This window comes from Aspergillus novofumigatus, assembly GCF_002847465.1.
Source record: "Aspergillus novofumigatus IBT 16806 chromosome Unknown P174scaffold_46, whole genome shotgun sequence".
Classification (NCBI taxonomy): Eukaryota; Fungi; Ascomycota; class Eurotiomycetes; order Eurotiales; family Aspergillaceae; genus Aspergillus; species Aspergillus novofumigatus.
Window position 1 is genome coordinate 1 of NW_020194319.1, and position 11,253 is coordinate 11,253.

Here is an 11,253-nt window from a genome sequence, read left to right on the forward strand (position 1 = left end):
TCAGCACCCCTGCGCAGACGGCTCCATTGTCTCGGAATCTGTGGGGCCTACGGCAGACCTCCAATTCCTGGCGGCCCTGGCGTGGTAAGAGACCTATTTTCTTGATGCTCTTCCTAAATACCGGCTAACTATCTGTGGAGTGCGCTTTCGAAGATCCAAGCAGACCTGATCTGTGGCGGTAAAGAGCATGGTAAATGCTGGTTTGCAGCCATTTGCTCCGGCGAGCTGATAATGGACCTAGATTTCTATGTCCTGGTGGCTCTGCAGGTAACCTTTGGAGGGGATGATATTACAGGCGGACATGTGGTAATTCCGGGCTATGATAAATTGCTTCCTGACTCTAGGCTTGGTGTGGGTTTTCATGTTATTGGGTATTTCCTCACAATAGTCTAAATTGGAATGTTAATTCAGATTTCAAACCTGTACTTCTGGTGATACTATACAGCCTAGACAACATTCACACTCCAGGCCAACTTTAGATTCAAATATTAGGATTTGCCGTAGACAAACGTTTGAAGATCAAGCATTAATGATTGGCAAAGAAATCCGATGCCACCTTACAGTATCAGTCTTGCTCCATGAATAGTATCCTCTCCAATTTTCTCATTTTTATGTATGGCTTGCCTGTTTCATTAGGTCGCCAACTTAGCGAAATTATATTATCTATCTATCCCATGAACTCTGGACAACAGTCCGCTCAGGAAGTTTGTGGAGCGACTACAGGCCATTAAGACGGTATATTGGGAAACTGGGCCAACTCCAGCGCATTTCGGAGCACTGTAATTGAGAGTTCTTTCCTCTGTCTGGCGGAGACTGCAACTATCAACATTTCGATCCTCCACAAATATGCGACTATGCAGATCATGTTGTCTATCTGTTACTGTCACTATCATCTCTATTAGCTGGAAGTTTATCAGGACACCATTTTAGCTTAGTGGTAGGAGTGCATTATATGACAAAATATATAGTGAGGTGGTCTGCATTCTTAATAAGCATTTTCTTCAACCTAAGAAGCATCCGCATGCGGAGACCACAAAGACCTGTCTAGAGCTCTCTGGATATCAATGACCCTATGAAACAGTGCATATCTGGGGACCTGAGGAACAGCATTTAGAGAGCCAGAAAAAGACGGAAAACTAGTTATACACCCACAGACATTGGAATGCGGCGCGGCCTTGGCATATCAATCAGACAGTCAGACTGTGGAAGACAGACACGTAAATGCTCAAAATACTTGGTAGTTGCTAGGATCCAGACCAGGAGTCTTATTTGACGTCTGAGACATCTTTGACGTCGGAGCGATCGTACCGCCGCCTTGAAGGAAGCAGTCGGACGCAGGATCTCGTAACCATATTCTGTGCCGGTTGCAGTAGTGCTTCGGCCGGGACGGACCGTACGACATTACTGGTGCCCCGCGAGCTGCCAGCCCCACAGTCTCAGTGCACTCATCATGGAAGAAGTGGGATCTGGGAACAAGAAAGAAATTGTGTGATATGAATGCGTATGTTTGTGCTCAGTTAGCCTCAGCTAATTGGCTGGTGCTAACATGTATGAAAACAGTAGACATAATAGAAGTTATATAACAAGAGAAGGTCTACAATTATGAAGTAATTAAGCGTTGATAGTTTTGGGATATGTACCATGCATGTTTTTGCCTCTGTTAAGGTGCAAAGTATTTGTCAAATGGATATTACATCCATGGCTCAAGCATCACATGCCCTTCTCTATTCGTGAACAATGCATGTGCTGTTCTCGCTGCGACTATGCCATCGTAACGTTGGAGTCCAACTGGAACATGTCTCCAAAGGAAAGTAAACCAGAAGAAGTATCCAACCCTCTGCCAAACAGACTTCATCCTAATAGCTAGAGTAGGAAAGGTTATATGACTTTCTTGTGGAGAGAATTAACAGATCTGTGGTGGTTCGTAGGGTGAGGTATCAGAAAATTGGAGATGATAGATTCTGACAATGCTAAAACTCTTCAGCTCTAATCTATGATTATTGACGGGTTTAATGCGCGTAGGCCTACGAATAGTAATAGTGATGTTGTTCTTGTATGTGCATTATGAAGAATCATGTAAACTTCCATTTGCGATAAATGTGACACAAGATACAATTTATTGATATCAAACACATTTTTGTTGATCTATAGGATTAGATGATGACATATACTTCAGCACCAACATTAGCCGTAACCCTTTAGAACACTTCTATTAGAAATAAATGAGAGATTCTTTAAAGAAGAGATAATGACACTATGAGTCTCGATAAACAGCATTTTTATTTTCCATTTTGCTCTTTATCACAAAGGCAGGATTAAATTACAGATATTTTAGGATTCCTATTTGTTTAAGATTGAAAAACAACTTTCGGGCCTTGCTAAAAAGAGAGAAGTAAATATTTAGTCATCCAAGTACATTTATCATGGAATATGTATCATATCGCCTAGTGCCTTGCCCTTGATTGAATTACGACTAGTCGCCCCTGTGAGGCTTCGATTCGACAGCTCTACTCCTGTCTCTTGCTCAATGGCTTCACGTCTCTTCTTTTCGTCATATTTCTCGTCCAGTCCAAACTCCGTCACCAATTCCTTCCGCAACTCCACTTGCGGGATCCACACTGCAAGGGGAAACGCCGCGAGGGCGAACGCCAGCAAGACCTGCCAAACGAGCTTCAAGCATGACTGATAGACATCCAGGATTTACGCTGCACGGTTGGATTATTGTCAAAGGTCTCAATGAAGACCTTGGTGGCATGTTCATATGCCCCACCACGAGCCAGGAGTGCGCGGGTGGCCTGGTCGCTGATGTGAGACAGCTGTCTGTCGAACTTGGAGTTGAACACGGCGGCGGGGATGGCGGCGCCCCAGATGGCGCCAAAACTTCGCACGAATGCCCAGCTGGTGGTGGCGATGGCGACGTCCTTCTCTGGCAGCGGAGCCTGTACAGCAGGCAGCGTGGAGGTGAGCGACAGCCCGCCGCCGATTCCTGTGATGATTTGGAAGATGACCCATGTCGCCGTACTCGACTTGTCAGTCAGGAGGGTCAGGAGACCAACCCCGACGGCAATCAGACTGTAGCCGAGAATGATAGTGAGCTTTTACCGGCCGGTGATGGCCACCATGAGGCCACCCGCGATGCCAGCTGGCATGAGAGGGATCACGATGGCGAGAATATCCACCCCGGACCTCATGGGGCTGGCCCGCAGCATCACCTGGAAGTAAACCGGTAGGAAGAACGAGAGCCAGGACATGATGATCCCGTGCAGGAAAGTGAGAATGTAGGCCACCAGAGAAGTGGTGTTGCTGTACACGCGACGCGGCATCGTCGGCTCGCGCGCGATATATTCCTGATGCAGGCCGAATAGAACCAGGCCGAGAGCGCCGACTAGGAGCGGGACGAGGATGTGCCACGAGCTCCAAGTATACGTGGTTCCTCCCCGGGTAAGGGCAATCAGGATGGCTACAATCGCCGCAGAGAGGATCATATTCCCGGAGAAATCCACGCGAGCAAGTCGGTCCTTGAGAGTGCCCTCTCGGTTCCATTTGACCCTCAGAAACAGAGCCACTAAGACCAGGGCAATTCCCGCTACAGGGAGGTTGATGTAGAAGACCCACCGCCAGGTCGTTTTGGTGACGATGGCGCCTCCCAGGACAGGTCCGATAAACGTCCCCAGGGCAAAGGTGCCCATGATGATACTCATTAACTTCTGTCTCTCCCGAAGGGCTACCAAATCAGCCGCGATGATATCGACCATCACAAAGATTCCCCCGCCTCCAAGTCCCTGCACGATTCTCGCGGCAATGAGCATTTCAGTGGTGCTCGCTCCGCCACAGAGCCCGCTTCCCAGGGCAAAGAGGACGACGGAGATGATCATAGGGTATCGCCGACCGAAAATGTCGGACGCTTGGCCGGCGATAGGCTGGACCGCAGCCACAGCCAGAAAATACGCGTTGATTGTCCATATATAAAGCGAGCCCGAGTGCAGCTGGTCCACGATGGTCGGGAGAGCAGTGGCAAGAACGGAGGTGTCCAGGGCAGCAAGAAGGATGGCAAAGCAGAGGCCTGGGAAAACGGCCCAGAAACGCCATCCACGATGTTGCCGCTGAGGAAGAGGATTGAGAGGATTCACAATGGACTCGTCATGCTTTTTGGAAATGGCTTGCGGTATGCGTTCTTCAGACAGGCTCTCAGCCATGATCCTGGTTGTGACGGCCATGACGGGTGTAGGCAGAGGGTCGTAGGGTACGGTCATTGAAAAACATGCGAGACTGACGATTGGAGTTAAAAGAACGAAACAGCTCTGTAATACAGAATTGCGGCTTGTTGATAATTCCACCCCTTCTTTAACCCCATACTGGATCCAGACAAGGACTGGATGGGAAGAAAGACTACGATAAGCATGGACAACTCGGGGCATATCGGAGGCAAACAAAACAGGAGTCTCATCTGAGATCACCCAGTGAGTGTGAGAGACTGGATAAATCGATCCTTACTGCCCAATGAGGCCCCTAGGCTGGTTTCTTTGTCTGCAAAGACGGACATTGCCGGGCCAGCGCACGCTGAAAAAGTACAAGCCAGCGAGTCATGCCAGAAGCGGACATTACAATTTCCCCCAATTAACAACCTATGATAATTTTTTGCAAATGCAGAGATAGTACCGCGGAAGAGAGGCTGAGGTTGTCAGGAGTGTCCTTTACAGTGTGATATTCTCGATCGGGGGGAACTTACAACACCGACGAGCGTCTAGCCAGCGTAGATGTCCCCACAGAGCAATTGACCGGCGAGTCCGGCCTAGAGAAGCATCAGTCGACCGCTGATACGACATCCACTATCTCGTACCTTGATCCAATGGCTGGCTGCGTGGTTGGGAAGCTCTCAACGGCTAGACCACCCGTTTTCGAGGGATCGGAGCTCATGCTCCTTAGTGATAGTTCTTAGCTGAGTAAAGGTCCAAATGGGCGATTTGTCTGGGATGATTGCGCCACATACTGTCATCTATCACCGGCTACTTTAAGGTAGTTATATCCACTAAGAGGAAAACCAAAACTTGCGCCGAATGTGGGACAAAGTCTCATCAACGGAAAATACACCTCCGATGCTTTCTTCTGCCTATTGTTTAACGGAGTCGTCCTCAAGCGGCTGAGTGCGGGCAGAGCGGTCCGCTTTTCCCCGTGGATAAGCCACAGTGGTAAGCTGACATCACCCCGAAGTCATTTACCGTATCTAGTGAGAATTCAGGAAGATATGGTCAGCGAGGGATTATCAGCAATATCTAAGCGTCTGGATATGCACGGGTATAGGACATAAGCAGTAGGGAAGATGAGCGGAGGGGTATCTCTATTACTACTCTCTATCATAATGTGAATGTAGAAAATCAACTCAAGTTTTCGTGCGGTTACGAAGTTGCATCACCGTATTATGCCAGAGGAGTTGTGCATATAATACGTGAAGCTCATAAGCCAGCCATGGCAACATCTTGAAATCCCTTGTAGACTGGCTGCCCGGGTGGAGGTTAGAGCATTCAACACTGATGTATGTCACCCTGGCCATTCCATCTGACACCCCTTTCCACAATGAATTCTTGGAATCCGCCATCCATGAACCGCCACGGTAGACCATACGATGCTGCCTTGTCCACTGTTCGGACCAGCCCGTCGGGAAATTTCCAGTACATCACGGCTCCGGCTGTGTCGGTGGGACTATCTTGGATCGCGTCCCTGTTTGACGGGAACTCGGAGCAAGGCTCGGGTGCTTCTGGACCAAGAGCGTGAGGCTGGATAGAAGACTTCTGATTTGTACTCCAGGTCCCAAGCATGAAGGCTCCCATGCTGCCTTGATCGCCGAATAACAGACTACCTGGCGCAAAGGACAGTGGCGGCACCTCTTTGTCCAGAAACCACGCCTCCGGCCCGGCGGCCCGCGCATCAAGAAAGGCAGCAACTAGATTCTGCATCAGATGATGCGCATCATCCTTCTCGGTGTTACTCTGTTCACTGTCAAATGCTCCGTACCCAGCGAGAAGGGACACGGGGACATCCGCTTGAAGGGCTGCGAAGGAGGGGACCCAGCGGGTTTGGTTGCCACCAGACCATGAGGCCAGCAGAGCTGACTTTTCCATCCCCCATACAGACTTCGGGACCGCTTCGCTGCTCTCCACGAGGTTGCGACATGCACTTGACTTTGGAAGTTCCTTGATGGAGACTCTCGGGTATGACCGGTCAAGGCGTCGCTTGCCAAGGTATGCGGCGACGATGCTGCCGGCCGCAGCTAATGAGACCACACCTGTAAGTCGAGGACGGTTTTGCATGAAAGTGATGATGTTCATGATGGCGGTGTGGATTGAGTTGCAAGCAAATAGGTCGGGATCTGGAGCATCTGAAGATACTGCGAGCGCATTCAATGGAGATTCAGCGCCGTCACCCGTTGCACCCTTGTATATATTAACGAAGTCTAGGTCCAAAAGAGGTATTGATGATCATTAACTGTTGACTGAATGAGCGATATGCAAACTGCGACAGAGATGATGAATTGAGAAATGCAAGAGACACGTCATCCCCGGGGTTGCTTACATTATAAGCATGGGCTAAGGGCTATAAATACATCCTGACACTCTTTGTACAAATTGGACAAAGGAATATGACTCACCTATAACTGTAACAACTATCGTCAGCTATTGCCACTATTTCCACGTACGGGGTGCAAACATCAGCTCGTTTTAGTATCAGTGATCACCTCCAGATCGTATGCTGTACTACATTATTCGGTAGAATTAAAGAAGCTTGATGGCAACTTATTTGATCTTGCAGGACTGAAAATGCGGCATCCATCGGCCGAACCCCATCCCTTTGCAGAAAGCAGGAAGACGGGCCTCACTATCACCAGCAGTTCGCTTGCATAAACGCCTACACCTTCCTCTTGACGTATTTGCTCATAGATTGACAGTCACCGAGTCACTCAGATCATACAACTGTCAACTCAACGTCCATTCCTAATCATTGTGTTGGGCCGGTGTGGCCAGATGGTAGCCTCCAACTGCCTCCAGCGGTTCGGACAAATTAATCATGTTGTGCTCGAAAGCATGCTGAGGTTGCGCTGCAATGGCAATGGCAATCTCCATGTACGCACGTGCCTACGGGTCCCCATCAACTCAGCTCATCCCCCTCAAAAGGCTTCCAATGTGACCAGTGCCAGTGAACCATTTTTTGGACCGGGGCCGGATGGCCGGTGATACAAGATAATCTACTGTACACCCATGCTGAGAAGAAGTACGTCAATTTTTAAAGTTGTGTACGTTATGCACCCAAATCTAACTTATAAGTTCAATGGTATTGGCTTCTTTCCCCTGGAAAGACGCAATCTCCTGCAGATTCTGTATGACGGCCCTGCCTGACAAAATCATTTGTCCATACCAAAAGCGACATCAAGAATGTCACGCAATTCCCAGACCGGTGGAGGTCTGCCTTGCAGACGCACTGTTGAAGACTGGTGACAATGGTCCTCAGTTTTGGACGGGGTCCACAGCTTGATGCGGAAGCTTCATTGGGATTCAGCCAAGCATCGACAGACAACTCCGAGGCCTTCAAGCATGTACTTTAAAGAACTACACCTTGATCCATTTCAATCCCAGGCCTCAGCCTGTGAACTGGGCAACCTCCGCCAGCTACTTGATCGATGTGAGGTCAGCCGAGGACGTCACGGGAGGATCATGTTTCGAGGGAGCAAAACATCCGGCTGGTCATCAAAATACTGGCCATGATTACGCGGCCATGTCGACGGGAAAAGGTGGACTGTCCCTGTGACACGTAACCTGGGCTCGACCCAGTTCATCTACACTTATGAGTCCTCCTAACTACAACGGCCAGCCATCCAAAGCTCGGGCCGGCGTTCAGGGTTTGAGGCGATCTACGGCCAACACGACGGACAGGGCTTTGTTGGCGGCGTCTGTCACATTGTGGCTATCGCAAGGCGGATTCGGCCTGGGTGGAGGCCACTCGATCCTCTCCAACAGCCACGGAACGGGGTCCGATAACGTGCTGGAGTGGGAAGTGGTCACCATGGACGGGAGACATCTGCCAGAGCAGAATTCTAACCTCTACTGGGCCCCCAGCGGTAGTGGTCCGGGCACCTTTACTGTTGTACTCTCCATGACAGCCCGGCTGCATGCAGATGGCATCATTGGCGGGGCTAATCTGCGATGTAATTGGGAGTTTTATCCATTTACCTAAACTAAACTAAATCTAATCATTGCTAGTCAGTAGGGGGCCTAGCTAGGCCTACCTAGGCGTAGCACGTAGTAGGTTTTTGTCGTGAAACTCATACTAAGTTAGAATAGATCTAATTTAGATCTAATTTCTAAAGCCTAACCTGAAATCATACTAGTTTAGTCACTTTAGTGCTAACCAGGGTTGAACTCGTCTAAACTTAGACCGAGCACAACTCTATACGAGGGATTACTAATTTACTATAACTCTATCTCTGTTTCTAGAAGTCCTGCAGTCCTGCTAGGCTGCTACATACCTGAGAGTAAAGAGCTTCTATTTTAATCTTTTAATATAGCTATTTTAGTTTTATGAGATTGCATTCTCTCCTCTCCCCCCGCGCCCCACACTTCCTCCTCCCCAACAATGACTACACCATACAATGCTACTAATGATGTACCGTAACTGGTAGGAAATGCAGCCCCAAATACACTGGGCGTGGTCGGTAAGGTCGAATATTAGTACTCAATTAATCTATTGCTATAAGGACATTGATTTCTCTGTTGTCCAGGTTTGAGAGAGTCTCTGCAGGCCGAGGGGCGCCCACTGAGAGCGTTCTGCATTTTCTTCTTGCTCTGAAGGGATATTTATGATCCAACAACCTGACTCCTGCGTTGAAATGGTCACCTAGTTAGTGTCCCGTCCAACCAGTTTCATCAAAGTTAAAGACCCCCTGCCTATTCTTTTCATACGATGCACACTGGGTTGCTCAATGTACGATTAAGCCCCCACTAGACTGTCTGGCTGACCCTCCTACTCACCCGGCTCATCGTTGTCGTAATCTGGAGGAAGATCAATTGTCATACTCCTCTGTTATACGCCAGATTAGTTTCCAATCGATCCGATCCTATGCGAGACTGATTACGTTTATAGAGCGACTTGAGAGCAGCTATTCACTGCAGTTCTGTGTTGATTGACACTCTATTTCTCAAGACATTACTCCCATTTGAAGGAACAGACGTTTGCCACAGAAATCACAATATGGTCATATCACCAATCTGTCGTATGTTTATGTTTAAACACCAGAGCAGCAAGGAGCGGCACGAAGAAAAGAGAAGAGTTGAAATACTGGTTGTACACCCAGATTGTCTGGGGTACAGGGGAAAGCATCACCCCATGGATCGCAGTTCCCTGATAACTACACAAGAGAAAGGATGCCTCTTGCTTCACTGAATTGTAGTCAAATGCTGCCTGTGGATGTCTCTGGGTGTATAGTCCAGTATCATGAAGCTGGCCTTGACAACCTGAGGATGGCAATTTTCCATTACCCAGTGCGCAAACATATCCATCCCCCGCATGCCCCAGAGGCAGTCCAGAAGCATCCGTCTGTGACCCACAGTTGGGAGTCATTCCAATGGACTTTCGGGTACAGTAGCCGGGCTTGTGGCAGAAGCACGTGGTTGACAGTGGCATCACGGCCATCAAGTATCCCCGTTTGGGCCAGCAGCAGAGCGCCTGTGCAGGTTGTGAAAATTGCCTTGACCTCCTGGGATCGACGTCGAATGAATGATTCAAAACACTCCGGAAGGCGGTAGCCCGGCGACGGTCCACCGATTAATAGATAGTCAAGAGGTGGACATGTGTCGCAGGTGGTTGTCGGTAGTGCCTGAAGGCTGCCGGTATGTTGGACGGGCTTCAGCTCATTACCAACGTAGTAAAATTCAATATCAAGGCCGGCAGCTGCAGTGTTCTTGGAGACCAGACCGTCCCGTTCCATGACTTCGAGGTACGGTCGCGAGCATGAGGAGAGGATGTCCACTGGCCCGGCGACGTCGAGGGTTTGGTAAGGAACCATTAAGATTCCGAAACGAATGGGTGGCATTTTGAATGGGCTTAGTCTTTTTTATTCGATAGGGAATCATCAATCAGCATGCAGTCGACAGGGTGGTAGTCGGCCGCATTTATAACACTAAAACTGCGCTGTCCATCAACCACGCGCAGATGACTTACAGCTTAACTTGGTCTCGGACAGATTCGGCATAGGCCATTGGGTCATCGTCTGGACCATCAAGATGTGTCCAATCTACAGCATTGTTATCCCTGCTTGACTACTTTGTGAGACAAGGTTCCCCACAACTCCTTGGCGGTATTTACTGCCCCAAGCAGTTAGGCTAGGATATATACGCGTGATCTGACGGAGTTTCAGAGCCTTTTGCTGTCTGTAGCTGAACCCCAGATACTCGCTCAAGTGTGAAAGGAATTTTCTCTTTCCACTGACACGCTTGTGGTTTGCTAAGAACAGCAACTCATGGGAAAAAGGCTCTGTGCTCGTCGACAGTTGTAAGGCCCAAAATAATGTAGAGTAGATTGTGACAAGCGGCTGACAGGGAAGCACTAAGAAGACTTCTATTCAAAAGTGGAGACTTCGGCGTTATTCGAAGCCGAATTAGGCTGCAACTCGTACTCGTATCTGAGAACCACTCTGGCTGCGGATAAAACAGCTCCAGCTCAGAGCTACCAGTGCATCCACATCAAAATGGCGAGAGAATTGAGAATCAATGGCAATCGCCACGAGGAGTATATCAATCTCATGTTGTGTCCTAAAGTATACTGTATAACCTCAGAAACAGTCTCTCAGCAGCAAAGAGGGCGTTAAATGGAACTATTGTTCTGTACGGGGAACTGGAGTATGTCATCGGGGGTACTGTGTTCTAAAATGGTCATATTCTACTAATATTCGTTATTTAATGCTTCCTAAAGCCTCGTGTGAAGGCTGAGTCAATGTACCAAATGTACTAACTATCAATCAGCTAGCACGGTATCCACATTTGCCGTGTTCTTCTTGCTGTCTACTGCAGAATAGCTAACTTTAACTAGTAATATCTTGTTTTACTCACAGTATAGTCAAGGGCACTAGCACTAACTTCTTCTCTTAAATTTGCCTCAACCCTGTATTCAGTCAGCGGCAGCTTCGCTCATTTACTGCATCAGCTCCTCTAATAGCAGTTAAGTAAATATACAGCGGCGCAGAGGTGTCCTCCCATTAAAATCCCC

General features: G+C 48.7%; 4 protein-coding genes across 4 annotated transcripts; 1 reads left to right on the plus strand and 3 right to left on the minus strand.

Annotated features, from left to right (window-relative positions):
- Nucleotides 1-2,421: 2,421 nt before the first annotated feature.
- On the minus strand, nt 2,422-5,064 carry P174DRAFT_508267 (MDR family MFS transporter; the record flags this gene model as incomplete). The annotated part of the gene is made up of 6 exons (XM_024831441.1): nt 4,841-5,064; nt 4,730-4,792; nt 4,495-4,625; nt 3,103-4,447; nt 2,712-3,072; nt 2,422-2,658 (listed from the first exon to the last, which is right to left on the minus strand). The coding sequence occupies exons 1-6, from the start codon at nt 4,915-4,917 to the stop codon at nt 2,422-2,424; spliced, it is 2,214 nt and encodes a 737-aa protein (XP_024676785.1). The 5' UTR covers nt 4,918-5,064.
- A 194-nt stretch (nt 5,065-5,258) lies between these two features.
- Nucleotides 5,259-6,560, minus strand: P174DRAFT_516636 (uncharacterized protein). Its single transcript, XM_024832365.1, has one exon. The coding sequence runs from the start codon at nt 6,324-6,326 to the stop codon at nt 5,523-5,525; it is 804 nt and encodes a 267-aa protein (XP_024676786.1). The 5' UTR covers nt 6,327-6,560; the 3' UTR covers nt 5,259-5,522.
- Nucleotides 6,561-7,836: 1,276 nt separating this feature from the next.
- P174DRAFT_487582 (uncharacterized protein) lies at nt 7,837-8,233 on the plus strand (the record flags this gene model as incomplete). The annotated part of the gene is made up of 1 exon (XM_024830784.1): nt 7,837-8,233. One exon carries the CDS (start codon nt 7,837-7,839, stop codon nt 8,224-8,226), a length of 390 nt encoding a protein of 129 aa, XP_024676787.1. The 3' UTR covers nt 8,227-8,233.
- A 933-nt stretch (nt 8,234-9,166) lies between these two features.
- Nucleotides 9,167-10,103, minus strand: P174DRAFT_446594 (DJ-1/PfpI family protein). Its single transcript, XM_024828606.1, has 2 exons — nt 9,593-10,103; nt 9,167-9,503 (listed from the first exon to the last, which is right to left on the minus strand). Exons 1-2 carry the CDS (start codon nt 10,079-10,081, stop codon nt 9,426-9,428), a joined length of 567 nt encoding a protein of 188 aa, XP_024676788.1. The 5' UTR covers nt 10,082-10,103; the 3' UTR covers nt 9,167-9,425.
- Between the last annotated feature and the right edge of the window lie 1,150 nt (nt 10,104-11,253).